At 33.6% G+C, this 19,161-nt stretch overlaps 1 protein-coding gene across 1 annotated transcript; it reads right to left on the bottom strand.

Moving 5' to 3' along the window:
* Nucleotides 1-280: 280 nt before the first annotated feature.
* Nucleotides 281-17,389, bottom strand: LOC121376412 (SLAIN motif-containing protein 2-like). Its single transcript, XM_041504275.1, has 9 exons — nucleotides 17,034-17,389; nucleotides 12,302-12,447; nucleotides 11,629-11,772; nucleotides 10,755-10,913; nucleotides 10,285-10,326; nucleotides 9,863-9,946; nucleotides 9,011-9,133; nucleotides 5,299-5,611; nucleotides 281-4,507 (listed from the first exon to the last, which is right to left on the bottom strand). Exons 1-9 carry the CDS (start codon nucleotides 17,339-17,341, stop codon nucleotides 4,435-4,437), a joined length of 1,392 nt encoding a protein of 463 aa, XP_041360209.1. The 5' UTR covers nucleotides 17,342-17,389; the 3' UTR covers nucleotides 281-4,434.
* Nucleotides 17,390-19,161: the final 1,772 nt, after the last annotated feature.

Here is a 19,161-nt window from a genome sequence, read left to right as displayed (position 1 = left end):
ACTAACCACAAATGATAATGTAACGCAACCTGTAAGGCTGTAAGTGTAATACCGTAAATGTACTAATTTTTTTTTTTATTTCTTCTTCATGTTCTTAACATTTTTGGATAAAAAAATTTTTTTTTTTAAATATGTATTAAATCATAATAATATTTAAACTTAAAAAAAAAAAATAATAATAATAATTTTTTTTTTTTTTTTTTAATGCCAAGATCTAAAGTTAAGAAGTATATATGACATTATAAAGTATTCATATAACTTATTGTAATAATTTTTTTTTTAAATCTTGCGATTTTGGGTTAAATTGTGTGAATTTAAAAAATCTCCTGCTTTTTGACCAAATCTCCTGCTTTTTCAACACACACCTCCTGCTTTCTCTTGACTAAAGGTTGACAGGTCTGTCCTAGACCTTGGATGGAAATATTACAGCAAAATAATAACACAGCCTTGTAACAATGGTGGCTCTTATACTCAAATGAAGGAACACATGTCTAATTGTTATTGGTTTAAGTACTAAATATTCTAAAGAGAAATAAAATTACTTTGAGAATACAGTAAAACAAAGATAATTCTATTCTTTTATATTTTTTATGAGCAATATTTGTTTGAAATGTTTTTTTCTCAACATTATGTTTTTCAAATTAATTTTTAACAATAACAAGTATTTTATATTTTACAATCTATAAATTCTGAATGAGTTGAAATGATCATGTGTATATAAAACTTAAAACAATTTGAACTTAATAATATACTATATATAAATGTGGCTTAAAGAATGGCACTTTGATAAAATCAATTAAGATAAGAAGATGAAAAACAAATCCATTAATTAAAACAAAAAAACTAGTCTTATTTCAAAGAGAAATGTATTACAAAGAAGTTTATTAGTAGAGAAAAAGTAATAATATCCTTATTTTACCATAGTTTCATTCAAGTGTCCATATGCAAAGTATTTTTTTTACTTCATCAATAGGCTGAAATTAAGTGAGCATTGCTCATATATAATACAACAATGAAACTGAATTCAGAATCATGCTAATATTGGAGAAACATACTAATATGTAAAAGAAACAACATTTTCAGGCAATATAATAATAACTTTACTTAAATGGCTTCTCAGAATTATGAAAAACTGCCATATAATTTTTATTAATTTAAATTAATTTCAACTGGAACAGAAAAGCACTATGTTAAAAATAAATATAAAACATGCTTCCATTCAAATTAGTAAATACCATTTCTTGAATTTTGCCTGATAAAATGTGTTGCATTTCTTTGGCATATCAGTATATCATGCATTCTTTTAAAATGCTTTTGGGAAAGAAATAATACATGGGGATGATGTGTGTATTTAGAACAGTTTATGCGAAACTAATCACACTGTATGTAAGATGCTTGGTTTAAACACACACTACTCTATATACACAGGATGAAGGCAGTCTATAACAAACCACTGATGGGTGACTACTTAACAAATTATTTATGTTGTCTGCTTTTTACACACACTAAGCTGGTAAACAGAAACTGTAACAAAGTAACTCTGTTTCCATGGAATGCAGACTTAAGTCACATGGTAGTGACTTCATTTTTAAACAGAATCTTGAATCTTCAAAGACTAGACAACATTTTTTACTCAATTATTATATTCAACTTAGTTTTAATCACAGTGTACTTGGTTAATGAGTTAAATGAAAATTATAACAGTGAATCCATGCTTATAATTTCTGTTTTGTCATATTAATTTTTCGGGGTAATATTATGAATTTGCAGTTGTTTTCAAAGACTGCCCAAAATACACTGCCCGTGATCTTTATCAGCAAAATGACCATATCCAGAGGTGAAACCATATGTATTTGTATGCAAATGAGAAGCAACAGTATTAAATGTTCTTTATACAACTGTGGGTATGACTGTTTGCACACATTTAACATCAAAAGGTGTATTAATAACTAGTGAATACTCATAAGATATACCAAGTCCACAAAAAATGCAACTTCAAACATGTGACTACACACAAGACTGCACATGCATTAGAGTCAAAGTCAATTAAACATTGGAATAAAAACGAATCTACAAGCCTTGGTCAGCAGGCTACAGGAATGAGCAATACACTTTTTTTCATAGACGCAAGATTTTAATGTCAAAAAAAGAAGAAAAAAAGTCATAAATAAAAACCATGAAACTTGAAGCCAGTTACTTGTAAACAGATCCATTTTTTTTAGTAAATAGATCTACATTTTTCTATCCCATGATCAGGAGCAAATGGAAGCAGTCAGGCCGACCTCCAAATTAATGAAAGAAAAATAATTAAACGCCTCGGAACATTAATATACCCAAGGCACAAGACAAGCTATCTGATGAAACTACTTTAAAAAGCTCTATACATCCTGCAAAGTTTCAACAGAATTTGTTGAAAAGTTTCAAAAATCTTGGTTACATATGCTGGGTTCCTATCAGTGTAGAATATTAATAAATGTTCAGTGAAATCTCATTTCTAAAACACGAGTAGCACCATCATAATATCACACGCAACAGACACATCTTTATTTTACATACATGGTGGCAACGAAAGATGCCACCATCTATGGAGAAGGCAGTTAATAATTCACCTTTTAATTGTGAGAAAGGGGATGTATAATATGAAAGAGATTTAGAGGTCAGTGCCATCTAATGCCAAACACTTTCAACGCCTATGATATCAGGGCTTGCTCTGGGTGATCAGAACATTTTGCCAAAGTATCTAAAAAAATGCAAAACATATAGCTATTTTTCGACAATTATTATACAAATGTTTTTCGTCAAATTAAAATAAAATTTGTCAACTGTTCTTAAAATCCGCATCTGACGAATTTAGCGATTGGCAGAGCTAGCCCTACTTATATAAGCATTAAGGGCAGACTGAGAATGAATTAAGGGCAGACTGAGAATGAATTAAGGGCAGACTGAGAATGAATTAAGGGCCCTACCTTAATTGTGTCTAGGGTAAAAAAAAAACATCACTAAATATTCTAGAAAATCCTGTTAACCTGGTAATCAATAACTATTAATGTTTTCATGAAATTAAGCAAACAATATACAGAACAAGTTAATTTGATATAATGAGTGGTTGAATGGAAGGTCAGAAATATACAACTAAGTACAACCTGTTCAGGAAAAATGAAAATGCAGAGAGAAAATGAAGATGTTGGGCAAACAGATTAAATAACTATGAATATATGGATATAACTGTCATGATCCAATTAAAATGCTACACATGCTAGAAGTTTAGGGAAAACTTAACAAACTAAAAAAAACACTTACACCACTGAACATTCATCGTGTCCTGAAAAAACGTAATCATTTTTAAAATGGCAAATATGAAAAACTTATACATAAAACAATCTATTATACAAGAAATATTTAGTCAATTAGGCAAAAAAAAAAAAAGTAAAAAAAAGTAAAAAAATATATAGCCATCACATCCATATCTCACCGATACTCGTGCACCAAAAAAAGTACAGTAAAGTGCTGAGCTAGTCATAAAATGTCCCCCCCACCCCTCACCCACACTTTTCATTTCATTTCTAAAAATGTATGCACATTAGTTTATGTGTATACAAGTGTGCATTCCTGCATAAGTGTGTGTGTGTGTGCGTGCATGTGCACCAAAGTACATATCACATCTGCCTATATATGCAGATGTATCCTAAATGCAAAAGATATCACCAGTGACAGAAAAGTGAAATTTGTATTTCTTTTTTCATGACTTCCTGGTTTCATGTTAGGTGAGATGAAAAGAATTCCCTAAAACCAACATTTTATGTCCGCTCACCGCACTTAACTACATGAATGAAAAACAAATGTGCATCACAATGTAGCGTTAAAGACAATTCAAGCCTCCATAATTTACTGTACACAAGCACAATCAAGTACTTTGGCAAAAAAAAAAAAAGCTTAAGAATAATTGCAAATAGCTTTTCTTTCCCATGTCAGTATGTTAAAATATACAGTAGTCATTAATGTGGTTATCTCAAAACATTGACACAAACATAAGCACCCTATCAAAAACACACTGTAAAGTCCAAACATAGAAATATAATGGGTTAATTTGCCAAAAAGCTAACTGAACAATCATATTTGTTTTGCCTGATTAATTATTTGATTTATTTTACTAAACAACCAGAGTAAGTATACATTATGTTTAAAGAGCCTTTCATTTGTTTGAATAAGACATTTTAAAAAATTGACTACATATTTTTAAATAAAATAAAATATGATAAGTTATCTCTTTGCATATAAGCTAAATAGATATTTATAAGATGTTTTTATATCACATATGTGCATTCTCTGCATTACAGGCATAACATGGTTTAATAATAATATTGCTTAAATGCTATTCTGTACAAAGGATCAGTGTTGTGAGATAAACCACAAATAAATAGAATAAATATTGATCTAGAAGCATCCTTCGCGCCAGCTTTCTTCAGAACCCTGAGAGGAGGGTGGTCGCGGAGAAGACATATTTGATCTGCAATGAAAACACAACAGTCAAATCACATTCTATTTTTCAATCTCAAAAACCATGTATTTATCAGCTAATTGTTTCATCAATGGGAGGTGGGGAGGTTCTCAATGGGATAGGGGTGGAGGCGGTCATGTTTTTATATCAAATGTTATATATAAGATCCTGTCTGTGGGGACCCTCTCCCCCCCCCCCACCCCAATTTTTTTTTTTAAATTCTCTGTTATTCAGGGTAGCTTTTGCAGCAACAGCATGCCTGTTTTTCTCCATTACTATGAACTACATTTTACTGTAACTACTAGCAACCAATACCCATTGAAGTGCATCATATTTGTTTCTTATATATGATACACTAACAAAGCCAATCTCTTTATAAAATGTTTCTTGAATGAAGTGCTCCTGTTGGTCCAGCTAACAGGAATTGTCTTGTAATTAAAATTTAGTTCAGTTAATAAAATATGGGCTCTCACAAAGAAGACAAGTCATTCAAACCCTCTCTGTAAAATGAAGGCAATTGTTAGATCTGTTATCCATCAAAGTAGACATCCAATACTGCTGACAAATACTTGTAGCACAGTATACAAATTGTGTAAATATTAAAATAAGACGAGGTATATTAGGTTTATTTCATGGGGCACACATTTGGACTAAACAAGTTTGATGCATGAAGTTTTGCCATCAACTTTGACCAGTCTTTATTATTTGCCAGAATTTCCATACCTTTACAAGCTAAACAGTGGGTGGATATGTATGTCCGTATTACACTCCCCTCAAATTAAAACAAGGTACAAAATTACCTCTTAGGAGTAGGCAGCGAGGATCGACCTGCAGACGGTCGCGGTATTGTTCGCCTGTTTGGGGTAGGAAGACTGCTTCTTGAGGGAGAGGCTCCGCGCAGACCAGCTGATGGCGGTTTCAGCCCGCTGTAGCCCGGCGACTGCGCACGTATCATGGGCTGGTGCAGCCGGTTCATGTTACGCCCCTCCGGAGCCAGGTTCATCTCATCACTACAGTTAGACTGGTGGTCAAGACTCGAGTCGCTGGAATGAAGAGTTGACTGGGAATACTGCAGTATGTTAGAAGCCTGCATGCTTCTGCGTGACTGAGATTCTGTAAAAAAGATATGAGAAATAATGACTATTTACTGTAACTGGTATTGATGTTACCACATTTAAAATACGTTAAAAATCGGACTTCATATTTGACAAACTCTCAAGCAAATGGTATTCTGCTCAAAATTTCCTATTTTCATTTCTGTTACCTCAGTTAATTGTTGACTTCTACATTTTATTTTTGGAAGAAATCACACCTAAATTCTTGTTATAGTTGCAAGCATTTGATTATGAATATTTTATAGATGCATCCACTACTTGCTGTCATGCACTTAAAAGTTTAACCTTTAGACTACTGGATTAATTTTTGACAAAAACCACGTTCAGTGGGTACAAGTTTATAAATACATAAAATAAAGTTCATATTTGAATCAGTAAGTATTATTTTTGTTTAATGACACCATTAGATCCGTTAAAATTAGGCAAAAAATACAAAAGTTGCATTAATTAAAGGCATTTGTGGCCAGCTGTCCAATTTTTATTTTTAAAAACGAACTACGATTCATATCCCAATATTTGGTGATTTTCGTTGTTAGTAAAACAATCAAATTTATTATCAAATTAGCTGTCACAATCAGCTATTGATTCCTGAAAATGACCGCGACATGCCGCCATTGTTGTCAAGCGAAAATACTTGCCGAAAACAATTCCATTGAAAAACAATAAACAAAGTCCACCATCTTGTCAACAAATCTATTTGCTGTATTATACATCCGTTTCTGGTGTGCCATGTGCAAAACGGCAGGAAATATAAATTGGGGAATGCACTGTATACAGTGTACAGTACGTTGACTGGCAAGATATCTTGCCTGCAGTAGTAAGAAGGTTAAGAAGACTATTTAATAATAAATATAACAGGATTTGTAAATTCCATAAAAGTACTGGTTATCAGGTTCATATTTTGTTGTAACTTGTACATGTTATTTTGATGCTTGTCTAATCAACTCAAAAGAAGCCCAATAACAAATCAGTTACATTTCAATGCAGTCAAGACATACCCAACAATTTTATATCAAGTTAGAAATAACCCACGTAAAATAATTGTTCACAAACTCACAGTGAACAATATATTATGTGAAAATTAGTAACATTTCATTTTCATTTAAATGAATTAGGCCGAAAAAAAATAATTACTTGTTTCCTATTACATGCTGGAAAAATATAGGGTAGGTAGGTAGGAATTTTGTTTTATTTTGGATAAATAATTTTATTTATGGATATTAAATAAAGGTGTTGACTACCGGTATCCAAATAACCTCTGCATGTATAGAAATGCATTATGCAAACCAACAATACCATTCATCACAGTGTTTTCCCTAGAAATGAAGTAAGGCATGGTAAAGTGACGTTTTGGGGGCATATTTTATGTGCAGTTTTAAATATAAGGGCTTTTTTTTCCCCATTATACAATTTTCAAAAGGACAAAAACCATATGGCCATTTTATTTTCTATATCTATTTCATAACTTAATTAAAAAAAGGAAATATGTAGTACTATCCACATAGGTGTGTTTAAAGGCTTCTTTTTACATGGGCACCTTATAAATTTATAAAAGGCAAGGCATTTTGATTTTGAGGGCAGCATGGTGCTAACCTATCTGTGGGAGAGTACATACAAAAGACCCCTTGCTGTTTAATAATAGGCAGAAGGTTTACTCTCATACTAACACTTAACTTCTGTACTGGACCAGGACAGACTTGGTTGAACCTTAATTGGATAGAAACCAGTAAATAAGTTATAACAATTTTTTTTAATGAAAACTGAAAAGAAGGGTTCTATATTTATAATAACAATAACATTTAAAAAAAAAATGTTATGAATATTATCTTTCCTAGTGTATCTAAAAAATGGTAGACTTACCAATTTTATAATTTGCAATGTTAGTTTTATTCTGTATGCATCCAGTATTAAAGTACACACTTGGTTTGAAGCAATCAATTGGTCCAATGAATAGAAATGCAGTACAAATGCTCAGGATGTTCAAACGAATGTTGAAAAGTAAAGTTTGTTTTATTTAACGACGCCACTAGAGCACATTGATTTCTATCTTTAATATCATCGACTATTGGATGTCAAACACATGGTCATTCTGACATTGTTTTTAGCGGAAACCCGCGAAGTTCCCAGTGACCACTTACAAAAAATAACGAAACGCATCGAGATCTTACTGACATATTTAATCATTTGATTTAGCAGTAAAATCCATCAGTATCAGTAAACATTCCCTCCCCTAGTTTATCAAGTCACTACATTTCTACACGGCCAGTTTGTCGCTGGAGTAAATCATTAAATATAGTTATTATTATTATTATTATTATTATTATTAATCGGAACATCTCGCTACGCTAGATGTAGAATAAATCGGAAAAGATAGCATATATTTGTGAAAACAAGTTTCCGACTCTTTGCCCGATATCTCACGAAAGTTACCGAACTTCAACTTGAAGGGAAGTAACTCCATCAATCAATTGTTAGAAGAAAACATTTCGTGGCTAACGGGTCGCCAATAAAACTAAATTTGCGACAGTAAAACCACCGATATACGTCCGCAAATCGGAAAACACAGTAGGGTTATCCCCTAAATGACACCAAATTACTGCTTGTGATAGTTTTGGAATGTTTTCGTGGAAATCGTTGTTATATTTAAAAAAAACATTTTTGGATATACAAAAAAAGTTTTATGGTCGGCAGGTTCAAATTAGGGTCGGTCGTATAACCGGAAACAAACAATATTTTATGATACGCCTTACACAAAAAAAGAAGAAAAGTACTTTGTTTTCTCTTTTCATGAATACTTATCCTGGCCTCTGGACTTGAAGATCCACTCGGCCTCCTTGCATTAGTCAGCCTCCAATGGGCTCAGGCAAAAGAAGAGAGAATAGCAGTTGATCAGAAGAGGTGACCCGTAACATAATGGTACATTTTGACCAATCGACTGTCGGGAAGTTTGGGAAATGCACTTATGTTTTACCCAGAGGCCAGGATAAGGATGAAAAGAAAAACTCTTATAGATTAGAGCTGGGGCTGGACTTAGCCCAGTGGTAAAGCACTCATCTGATGTGCAGTCGGCCTGGGATTGATCCTGCTGTTGGATTCATTGGGCTATTTCTCATTCCAACCAGTGCATCAAAGGCTGTGGTATGTGCTATCCTGTCTATGGGAGGATGCATATAAAAGATCACTTGCTACTAATGTTTCCTCTCTAAGACTGTCAAAAATACAAAATGTTTGACATCCAATAGTAGATGATTAATAAATCAATGTGCTCTAATGCTGTCATTAAACAAAAAAACCTTTTAGATTAGGGCTAACAGAGTAGATGAAACTAATTATATCTAACTCTGAATGATTTTTATATATCACACAATTGCATCATTCAATATAGCTTAATTGTTACCTGGAGTAAACATCGGTAGGCCAGGACTAAGGTACTGACTTGCATGGGGACTTTCAGGAGGACTACTGGCATCAGACCCTATACTGTTTCTGTGCTGCTGATAGTGCATAAATCCAGCATCACCTAGGAGGTCAAACAAAACACCAACACAGTGAAAGACATTAATGAAATGCTCCTATGGAAATGTTGATATTATATTCTTTATTACGAAACATCATGTACAAGAAGCTGACATATGGGCTGGTATTAGCAACTCACACAAGCTCTTGCACCTAGTGTTGAAAATTGGTTAGAATTTTATCATCGACCATCAGTCATAATCAGTTTGCACTAACTGATGAACTTTGGATTAAACAATCAATTAGACTTATAAGAACTTAGATTTAGTAGACCATGCATTTATTGCTGTGTTCACCAAGATAGACCCTACAAACTGCTAATTTTACCTTTAATATACATTTTCTTTATTTCCATATGAAAACAAGCAACAACCCCCCAAAATATATATTTAGCCCCCCCCCCAAAAAACCCAACACATTTTCTGAATTTCATTAACTGAATTGTAGTAAAAGGTGGTTAATACAATAAAGTTTGAAATTTAATAATTGATAACACATAGTAGAGCCCAACTGATCAAGTTTTAAAAATTATAATCGACTGTTATAACATTATAATCTCTATCACTGAGCTAAAGCTTCAATACCTAAAAGAGAAATAAAAAATAAAAACATTATTAAAAAACAAATTCAACTATGGTCAAAACATGATTCCTAAAATAACTTAAAACAACCAACTGTAATGATATTAAAATGGGACAGAAAAGACACAAAAAAGTTAACTATGATATCTCACCATCAAAACGTCCAGGACTTGACCGATTTGACCCACTTGGTGAACCTATATTGTCTGGGTCAGAAAGCTGACGACTTCGTAATCCTAAAATAAAAATGTTACGCCAGGTTCAGTTAATAAAACTACAACAAATTACTTATTGTCAAACAAACTACCAACTAGGTAGCAGTTATCATTTAATTAAAACAGATTTGTATCCATAGTATTTGTATATTGAAAGTCACTGATCCTAGGATCTTTTCTGCTTTGCCTAAAATGATTTTGAGCTACTACAAAGATCAGTTAAAACAACCAGAAACACATTATATTGGACAAAATTGATAATTAAAGAAAAAAGTAATGTATAATTTTAAGTAATGTTTGTATTGAAACAATTAATAATTAAAAGAAACATTTCTGATTTTACATTTGCCAACTCTTACCTTTTCTAGGAGATGTATATGGTGATATACTTTGTCGGAGACCTGAAAAAACAACAAATATCACTGTCCACAATTGGAAGGAAGGAAGGAAGGAAATGTTTTATTTAACGACGCACTCAACACATTTTTTATTTACGGTTACAATTGTTTTAAATAAGTCTTTTTTTTAATAACCAACTGTCTTTTGAACACAGTTTATCATGGACAGGACATATTCTACCAAAACCTCTGAAACACCAGTCTTCGGGAATAGTGAAGACAGATATTACGTTCTATAGAATCTTGGGCAAACACCCTATACTGTCAGGTGACATCTATCAAATAAATTAGCTTTGACTTTGACTCTAAAACAAAATTTTCTATACTGTGTTATACAGATTTAACATAAACGCAGTTACTTTCAGCATAAAAAATACAGAACAGATATTTGTTTTCCAAACAAGCTTTGTCAAACAAAGACTATTACTTACTCTCTTCTTGCAGTTTGGCAAGATTTTCAATCTCATAAACATCTGGAGATTTGTAAATAGCCTCCTCCTTTGGCTCATTTTCCTTTTCAAAACTGTTTTGTTTTTGCCTTTCTTTGGTTCTCTTGGGTCGAGTGAAGGTACCAGTATCAATTCTGCCACCTGTAAAGTATAAAGTTATATCTATGTAAACTGCTGTTAAAACAAGATACCAGTTATATCAAATTTATGTCTCCCATGAAATAACTTTCACTTGCCATAAGCTTTAGTGAGTGACAAATGAAAATTATTTCATGAGTGACGAAAATTTGATAATAACTGGTACTGGTACTTAGTTTGTTATTCTATTTATTACCTCAGCTTTCCTAAGTTTTGATATCCATACATGTGCATGATAACCTTGACGTTTAAGGGAAACTATTACTCCTCATAACTCCTCAGAGATTAGTTTAAGGAAAATAATCTTTATATGTAAGCATAGCACGTGAATTTATATGTTATGAATAAGGAAGCAATTATTCACCCCTCCCTTAAATTTTGTTTCAAGGCAAGGTCTGTACATGTATATAGAAACAATGTAAACCACTTTACATTGCTATAATTTTGTATTTTATTCACTTTCACAGACATTTAAAAAAAAAAAAAAAAATCTATTTACTCTATTCAAAATATCTGTCATGAATTGTATTAAAATAACATTTTATTACAAACTTAACAACAAAAACTGAGACAAATAAATGCAAAGCCTTTGAACTATGTGATGTCATTGTACATGTCTGCCAAATTGTAATGACATCATAATTAGTACCGACAAAGTCATTGGTAATAATTTTAAAAAACCACACACACTAAAAACCAATATTTTGAAATAGAATACCTTGGTTAGAGGCCATCAAGAATTGTCTGGGTGCTGGTCTATGGTGTCCATTCTGTGAATTACCCACAGAACGGTTCAACGAAGACAGAGATCGACTTTCCGATGCACAACTACCTAGAGATGGAGTACTTGAGCTTCTATTTACTGAAAAACAATAAATTATAAATTACAGTAAAAAAAAAAAAATTAAATTAAACAATATCTCTGGAAATACAGAAAGAAAGATACGTTTTATTTAACGACACACTCAACATGTTTTATTGACGGTTATATGGCATCAGACATACAGATATTGAGAGAGGATATCTGCTGTCGCCACTTCATGGACTACTCTTTTCGATTAGCAGCAAGGGATCTTTTATATGCACCATCCCACAGACAGGACAGTATATACCACGGCTTTTGTTACACCAGTTGTGGAGCACTGGCTGGAAATGGTCAGTTGCAAGTACTAACCACACATGGTGACCATTTACAGTGTTCTCACTAGTCTCGTTGAATTACCTAATTAACATGTGAATGTATATGGTATCAATATGGTAATATTTTAATTGGCATTCAACAATTTAAGTTAAGGGAGCAATTATTCACTCCACTAATTTTTTTACAAGGTCTGTACATGTCTATATGGAAACAATGTAATCCATATTAACTGTAACAAAATTCAACTTACTTCTAGCTACTTCTTCTAATTTGTTTATTAACGATCGCTTAGATGACTGGAACTTCAGACTAGGATTGTCAAACTCCTGCCGTACCCACTTGTATGGGCTCACACGAGTCTGCTGGGGGGTGGGAGCTTTTGGTGAAGAATACAACCTGAAGGAAAAACAAAAACAGTGTCAGTAAGTAAACAATTATCTTAAGATAAGAAAATGAATTAATTATCAACAGTGTCTATCGTGTACTGAATGTATTCTTGAATGAAATAATGGCTTTATTATTCACATGATTCAACATAACCGACTTAATAAAAATCATATGAAGCACATGGGTACATAATAACAAGTAGAATAACATAATTTATACAGGGAATAACTGGTTACTGTCTTAAGATATCGGCTTTATCCTGGGAAGTTTTGAATAGCGAATACAGCGAGGCTCTGAGCAGGATAAAGCCGATATCTTAAGACAGTAACCAGTTATTTCTTTTATCCTGCAATCCTACAGGAATATTCGGAAAATCATTATTTATTCCAGTTTTGTGTACTCAAATTGAGTAATGTCAACCTAGCAAGGCTTTTTCCGTACGACGTCATACAAGATGCATGACGTCATTATTTGTAAGACGCTAGCTAAATTCTGTCACATTTAAAAAAGTGTTTCTAAACTCTGATTCATAAATAAATATACATGTTTTGTATTGTTATCTTAAAACTAAAAGTTATTTGTATTTACTGCACATCAACCAATGATTTAACGAGTATGTTTATTGAAAATCTACGAGTCAAGTCGGGCTTATGTCACATGACCTATATTTTTGGTCAATGACCGAAAATATAGGGATTTATCTAGTCGTCATATCTTGCCAATGTATACAGTGATGACATAATTTCATCGTCTCCTTCGAGTTGTGGTTGAATCATATTGAGACGGCCCTTGTTATTCATAAAAGAAATTACATATTAATAATATAGATAATAAAGAAATTATTACAATCATATGCGAGTCGTACTGATTTTATGAAATCTTGTGTCAGGATTCATGTATTACCCTTGCTCTTGACCGGACAATACAATGGGTGTGGAAGAAGGCCTAAGCCTAAAACACTAATGACATCACATGTATGCAATTTGTATGGTGTTGCCATGTCGTTAAAGTTCTAGACTCAATAGTCTTGAGTCAGACTCTAAAAGTTTTATAAGAATTGGGGCAGGTGTTCTTGAACATGGCGAAGTCAGAGGTGAGTGCAGGGTGGGCGAGCCTGAACCGGAAGGATGTGGGCACGTTAAAACAGTTCCCATTCCCATGGAAGCAATTAGCATGCACACACACATATATATGTCAAATAGTTGCTTGATTCACACCTATGATCATTTAATAAGATTGCAGGCCATACCAATCTTGAAATCAGCCTGTTTTATTTTTTAAAAGCCAAATACTGAATAGTAAAATTATGAGGTTTGCTTACACTCAAGTTACAGCAAACAAAGTTATTTGTAACCACTCAGTTGGTAAAACTGTATCTGGGTGGGAGCCGGTACCAGGGTGTGATCCCAGTACCTACCAGTCTTAAGTCTGATGACTTAACCAATACACCACAGAGACTGGTCACACATTTCGAACACTTGTGTTACCTTTATTTACACAGCCTGCCAGAGAGGATTAGACTCAACATGCCCATGTTTACCCAACACTGTTTACTCAATAGTTGGTGAGACCAGACTGCTAATTACATATAGTTACATGTACATATATCACTACCCATGCTTCATTTGTTTAATCTCATCTTATCTTACGTGAAGATATATACTTCTTTAACAATGCTTCAAAACATAGTTTAATAAATCAGGTCCCGGCCTTACATCATGTATGACAGGCTATTAGTTTTAATATTTAGCAACAAAATATCTTTTAGGTAAATCCTCCTGACATATATGATGCAGGGTTTCTGTCAGAGGGTAAAACAGGTCAAATGCCATCCCCCCAAAATATGATTTAGGTATGGCACCAAATCCATTATTTTTTGCAGATTTAATTTTTTAAAACTGACCATTTGACAAAATTAAAGACTTATCATTACTGTATTATTTTCTTAATTCTAACTCATACCCATTTCCTATCTGGGGGAGGCCCCCTCCAGATCCCCCCTCCTCAACTGTGGTTGCATTCAGCACAAACATTCTAAAACTTCGATTCCATAGCACCATACCCCCAAACAAAATTTCTGGCAGTAACCATGTAATGCAGTGTTCGAGATTAACGGTATCCCGATATCCCGGGGATACCGGAATTTAATTTTGGATACCAGACTTCAAGAACCCAGTATCCCACCGGGATGCCATATAATACTAAATTCTCAGGTGCGATACCAGATTTTGAAATGTTAGTATCCAACTGGGATACTGGCCAAAAAAATTAATCTCGAACACTGTAATGGTAATCACTTAGTGACTAGAGATATCATATCATTTGTGGAACACCAAATCAAACAGAAAATATCTCAATGGTTCCAATGAAGGGAATCTTAAGTGTCCAACCTCATCTGTCAGTGTTCGAGATCAATTTTTTTTACCAGTATTCCAGTTGGATACTAACATTTCAAAATCTGGTATCCCACCTGAGAATTTAGTATTATATGGCATCCCGGTGGGATACTGGGTTCTTGAAGTCTGGTATCCAAAATTAAATTCCGGTATCCCCGGGATATCGGGATACCGTTAATCTCGAACACTGTCTGTATTTCATCAGGGTTTGACCAGGGTGGTTTGGCTATCGATTTCTCGTTCGGGCTACCAAATGTTTAAACCTGGTAGATTTTAGGGGGCAGTTACTCCACAATGAACAAAATGCTTAATTCATGTGTTTAAAATTCCACCTTTCATGTACATGCTCTCCTATTCTGACCAACAGTTAGTGATTTAGTGAAATAAAAAAGTATATTGGTCAGTAGTAGGATTTTGTAACACGGTGGAAAAATACAAATAATTTGAAGTAATTCTGTGGTCAGAAAGAGTATTAATGATAACAAAAAATTAAATACTCAACAGTTTATACAAGAAATTAAATACTCAACAGCTTATAAAAAAAATTAAATACTCAACAGTTAATACAAAAAATTAAATACTCAACAGTTTATATAAAAATTAAATACATTGTCTCAATTTTTATCAAATTTAATCCTTGAAGCATGTCAGTTTCACAGAAGTTACTGTATTACAAAAGTTGGCATGAATAGATATAGTTTCTTTGAAATAAACTTTATTGACACCAAAAGCTTCCTGTTGATTGGTTGATTAAATCATTAATGTGTCAGCAACCAGAGTTCCAAGAGTAAATTTAAATAATCTGACCCCGATAGCTCTGATTTGTCAAACTGCCACAGAATACTGTGTATCAAATCAGGTTCCAATCACTTGACTGTAGCTGGTCTGTGACTTTTAACAAACAATTACATGCATTGAAACAAACAAAAATGAAATAATTGGCTATAATTAGTGATTACTGTTACTACATTATGCACATGTATATACAAATTACATTAATTAATTTTCATCTCTGGCTGAAATACATGTATATAAATGAAGTATTTTTTTATATATACATAAAAACAAATAAGACACAAAAACTGATTGCTTTGAAAAAAAGATATCAGTTTAGTAAACAAGACCTAGGCATATTCCCACAAAGCCACATTAAAAAAATTTCTTTTACAGGCCTTTGATAATTACTGTCATTTGTTCGTGCACTGCTCACGTAAATCTAACTTTGCTTAAGCTATTTTTGGGGAAAAATATCCGCCCGGTACCCCCCTCCCCTAACCCCCAACCCCAACCCCAACTCCAACCCTAACCCCTAACCCTAACTAAAAATAATAATGGAGGGGACCGGGCGGATATTATACCAAAACTAAATGGATGAGTACATTACTCAGTGTTCGAGATTAACGGTATCCCAGTATCCCGGGGATACCAGAATTTAATTTTGGATACCAAACTTCAAGAACCCAGTATCCTACCGGGATACCATATAAGGTTCTTGGTTTTTTTAATCATGCATTTTTATTTTTTTGTTGAGAGTCGTCATTTACTGGTGAAGTTAAGTAACAGTATTTTTGAGCTCTTACTCAGTCTAATGCTATGCCGTAACAATATCTCCCCCAACTAGTACTCAGTCTAATGCTGGGAACCGCTAAATCGCTATTGTTCTTGTTGGATGTTTCCTCCCTTCAAATTTTATTTGAGATATTGATCGATTCCAAATCTGCAGAAAATTGATACAGGTAGGTTTATTGTTAGTAATGTCAAAAACACTTATTGATTACTGCTAAATATTAATTTATGTCAATATTACGCAAAAATAGATGCAGCAAATCTTTTTGCCAATTCCGTTTGATTGCGAATTTCACGAATTCTGCGATTTTGATTGCGGTGTAGATTGGGAACGAGAACGGTGTCTTCCAAAGGCAAGAGCTCCACCCGTTCCCCCCATCATTTATAATAGTTTATTAATGTTTCCTTCTTTTTTTCTTCTTTTTTTTGTAGCATGATGATATTAGTTAGGGTTAGGGTTAGGGTTAGGGTTAGGGTTATATATATACCCCATCAAAAAATCCCTCTTTAGATCGATAACTAATGGGGGGAACGGGCGGTACACTTTCCCATTGTTGTTCTACAGTCATGAAATCAGGTCAAATATGAAGGATTATGATCTTTATCTTATCATCTTAAAATTGTTTTGCTTACCAACTATCTTCTTCATCTTTTAGAGACATATCATCCAGGTTTATTATATTAATATCATCAGCAGTTTCCACTAAAGCTTTTTCTTGTCCACTGTCTTGCCTTATCTTAGGTTTTGCGGAGATGTTGTTATTGTGGTTCGAGACAACTTTGTCCATTTGCCCGTTCTGCTGGTGATCCCCGCCAGCATTTTTTTGCTTACTGCGGAGAGCTTCATTTTGACGTTGTAGTGTTTTTACTAACTCTTGAAGCTTTTCAACTTCAGAATGAGGATCTATAATAGTGTCTGATGTTTCCATCGTAGGTTTCATTTGTCTAAAAATCAGAATAATTAATGTAGAGATTCACATCTTTTTCTTTCCTTTGAGGCCATACTTTTTCTTCCGTTGTAACTTCCTCCACCATATAAAGCAGCTCTAAACTAATCAATACATTGAACGGGACCAAAGACGCACCTATGCAATTTGGTGTAACACAGTGTGTTTGTTTTGGGGGTTTTTGGAGGGGGGTGTAACAAAAATGATTTGTAAAATCCAGTTGTTTTAATACATGGGTTATACACTCAAAACATTATCTATGACTAACGATTCCAGGACTAGCGATAGATAGTTTCCTATATTCATTACATAAAATTATTTCGCTAAATTAAAATTTCTTTCTTTCTTTCTTTCTTTCTTCATTTTGCAACTGGCGAATTTGGCGAATGATAGCCCTAGAACTAGCCCCTTGAATACTGACAAGTCACCCACCCTGTCAAACAGTAAAATATAAGTACTAATATTCGATGACAGTTACTCTGATTTGGCTTCACGGTATATTTTGCTTCATTTAAATTACAATTCAATTTTAAAATTCAGCTTTATTCACCCCGGGAATAGCCTCCGAATTCGACAAGGCACAAAATAAATGAACGAACGAAGAACGAACAAGAACAACAATAATTTTATTTGTGAAAAAAAATCGTGTTTTACAATACAAAACATTGGATTTGAACTGTTTGGACAAAATTTTACAACATAGGCCTAATATAAGAATGAACATAAAGTTTAACAAATATAAAAATATTAATGCATTAATATTTTAATATTAATATAATGCATGTTTAACGACACCCCAGCACAAAATACACATCGGCTAATGGGTGTCGAAGGTAAGTGTGAATATGATTTACTAGATTTTTTTGCTTTTTTTTGTTGTAAAAATACAGCGTAAAGAGCCGTGAGAAATACACTGCAGTACAAATATCAAGGTAAGTCTATTTTAAAATTTTGCATAGAAATAAAAAAAAAAGAGAAAATTTCATTCATTCATTCATTTATACTTATTTTCTTGCTTATATCCAATCAAGGTTCAAACACGCTATCCTGGGAATACACCTCAGCTATCTGGGCTGTAAAAGGTGTTTACGAGAGACAAGTCGGTGTAGTGGACTTACACCTACCTTACATCTGGCCTTACACCTACCCACGGAATCGTTAAACTCGCTTTGGGTGGGAGCCGGTACCGATAGGCGAACTCAGTATCTAACCACTACACCACCGAGGCCGGTTATTGAGGAGGAGGGTCCTTTCTTAAAATAAATTAATATGCCAAAAGGACTTCCACTTCCAGGTCTGTCTTGACAGAAAGAAGCATGTTCGCGACTGTACCGTTCCAATAAAGTCGAAAACATATCGATTGATATGTTTAAAACCACTTAGGGGACACCAACACTGGCATGGGGCAAATTTAAAGCAGACGTAGCAATATAATTAACCTTTTCATTGCCCTTAAAGCCAACATTATAACATCTTATTGATAATAGGCAAAAAAACAACAACTTTCGTATCACCATTCCAACCAATATGTGCTCCAGCTTCATGTATTGTAAAGACTGAAGACACAAAATGAGTATGTAAAAATAATATATTTGGATGCACATGAATCCTTAATCTCTTCCACGGATTTAATGCCTAAATCTGGCAATATCATGGAAAATTATTGTGTTTGATGGAAAAACTGTAGTAGAAGCCACAAAATTCCCGTCCCGTGATCCGTTCGTATTTTATGTTGGACGTAAATTTTATTATCATAGATCACAGGAGATAAGAGTGTTATGTGGACTCCATGCAACTCAGCCAAATCCCTGCTA

The sequence above is a fragment of the Gigantopelta aegis genome, chromosome 6 (assembly GCF_016097555.1).
Source record: "Gigantopelta aegis isolate Gae_Host chromosome 6, Gae_host_genome, whole genome shotgun sequence".
NCBI classification, from domain to species: domain Eukaryota; kingdom Metazoa; phylum Mollusca; class Gastropoda; order Neomphalida; family Peltospiridae; genus Gigantopelta; species Gigantopelta aegis.
Note: the sequence above shows the minus strand (reverse complement) of the source record. Positions and strands in the feature narration are given on the sequence as shown.

What these genes read in the sequence shown, in the direction of transcription:
- LOC121376412 (XM_041504275.1), bottom strand. Translation starts at nt 17,341, where the DNA reads ATGAAACCTACGATGGAAACATCAGACACTATTATAGATCCTCATTCT. An exon ending in TGCCAAACTGCAAGAAGAGA is followed by an intron (nt 10,327 to 10,754) that starts GTAAGTAATAGT and finishes TTGTTTTTTCAG; the next exon opens with GTCTCCGACAAAGTATATCA. An exon ending in TCGCTGCCTACTCCTAAGAG is followed by an intron (nt 4,508 to 5,298) that starts GTAATTTTGTAC and finishes TTTTCATTGCAG; the next exon opens with ATCAAATATGTCTTCTCCGC.